Source organism: Etheostoma cragini, chromosome 15 (genome assembly GCF_013103735.1).
Source record: "Etheostoma cragini isolate CJK2018 chromosome 15, CSU_Ecrag_1.0, whole genome shotgun sequence".
NCBI classification, from domain to species: Eukaryota; Metazoa; Chordata; class Actinopteri; order Perciformes; family Percidae; genus Etheostoma; species Etheostoma cragini.
In genome coordinates, this window is record NC_048421.1 from 10,643,841 (window position 1) to 10,645,578 (window position 1,738).

General features: G+C 37.0%; 1 protein-coding gene across 5 annotated transcripts in view; it reads right to left on the reverse strand.

Moving 5' to 3' along the window:
- Positions 1–1,350: 1,350 nt before the first annotated feature.
- The window catches only part of LOC117958568 (immunoglobulin lambda-1 light chain-like), a 5,753-nt gene continuing 5,365 nt past the window's right edge, over positions 1,351–1,738 (reverse strand). For all 5 annotated transcript variants that reach the window (XM_034895030.1, XM_034895033.1, XM_034895028.1 and 2 more), the window contains one exon: positions 1,351–1,723. In XM_034895030.1, the coding sequence (XP_034750921.1) occupies positions 1,516–1,723 (208 nt within the window). In that variant the 3' untranslated portion in view covers positions 1,351–1,515. The remainder of the gene's footprint in view (positions 1,724–1,738) is intronic.

Sequence of the window (1,738 nt, forward strand, 5' to 3'; positions counted from 1 at the left end):
TGCAGATGTGAGCTGGTTGGCTGGTGGGAGTCCAGTGACCACTGGGATCTCTACCAGCACCGCTGTTCAGCAACCAGATAAGACGTTCCAAATCAGCAGCTATCTGGCCGTCCTGACGTCAGACTGGAACAGCGATCAGGTTTACACATGTAGAGTGTCTTTGGGCTCCCAAATCTCAGAGAAAAACCTGACAATGTCTGACTGCCACATGAAATAGGTGATAAGATTTATCTCACTCTTTCATGCTTGTGCTTCACCTTCATTTAAAAAAAAAAAGATTCTAAGGATCATTGGTGGTAATGTTTTAGCTTTGCTGTATTGTGCGTGGATTGTTTTAATAAAAGCATTTTGTTTTGAAAAAAAACTGCTTTTTATTTATTTTTTTTGACCTAAAAAACAAAGGAAATCTGACTCAGTGAGATTAGGAAGACAACACATGAATTGTCTTCTTAATACATATTTTACAATTCATGATTTATTAATATTATAACCTCTCATATGACTTCAGGTCAAGCAAATATTATGAACTGAGTCCATTCACAGCAATTTCAAAGTGTAATAGTCTTTTACAAGATTATTTATTTATTTTTTATTCATGGCTTACTTTCTAATTCAGACATTACTTATGACTAATATAATTTCGTACGAGATAAATTGGGAGGGGCCTCCCCCGTGTGATTGAAAAGGACCTTGCATAAACACCCTGGAAGTGTGTTTTTGCATTTTGTTTTCAAGGATAAACTATCATTAAAAAAACTGAATTTTAACATTACAAAGTTTTATAAAATGTCAAAGAATTAAACTGAGTCAGAACAAGTAGCGCCTTTAAATCTGATGGGTTATCTGTGTGTCCAAAAACTAAGACATGACATTAAGAAACAAGTAAGTTCATCTTTTCACATTTTATTGATGTCATGAAAAATATGCGGTAGTGAGAGACTTAACAAATGAAAGCTTTTAAACTGTCAGTGTGTTTCCAGTCAAAGACAGTTTACTGTTATTGTACAGAGAGCTGAGACTTGACCTCTTCATTTACATGGAGCTATAAATAAGGAGAGGAAACTTGCAGGTGCATCCTGGGAAGGAAAAAAAGGAAGAGATGAGAGGTGATGCTTCACTGATGGAGGACTGATTTAACAACTGTAAGATACAGACGTTTATTTTACTCTCTTTTATGATTTGACATACTTTAAAAGTCATTTTAACATAATATACAATTTTGTGTGCACATTTTCTTAACAAAAAAAAAACTGAAAGTGAGACAGAAAGATTGATCTAGATGTCATCCATCTGTGTCTCCCTAACTGCCATTGTCAGCGACAAAAATTACAGAAGCAAAACATTTTTTATACAATGTTTTTATTGAATACATTTTATCATTTGCAAATCTGAAACAACACCTCCACCTAAATGTCACAGTTATGACAAGCATGCAGACATCTTTTCTAACATTTTAAGCTTGTAATGAGCAAATAGCACAAAGAATGAACAAGCAGATGTTGAAAGGTCCTTCTGCTACTGTTCTTCAGTGGGACAATCGGCTTTGCGGATGTTTCCCTCTGAAGTCTGGGAGCCCAAAGACACTCTACATGTGTAAACCTGATCGCTGTTCCAGTCTGACGCCTGGACGGCCAGACTGCTGCTGATTTGGAACGTCTTGTCTGGTTGCTGAACAGCGGTGCTGGTAGAGATCCCAGTGGTCACTGGACTCCCACCAGCCAACCAGCTCACATCTGCA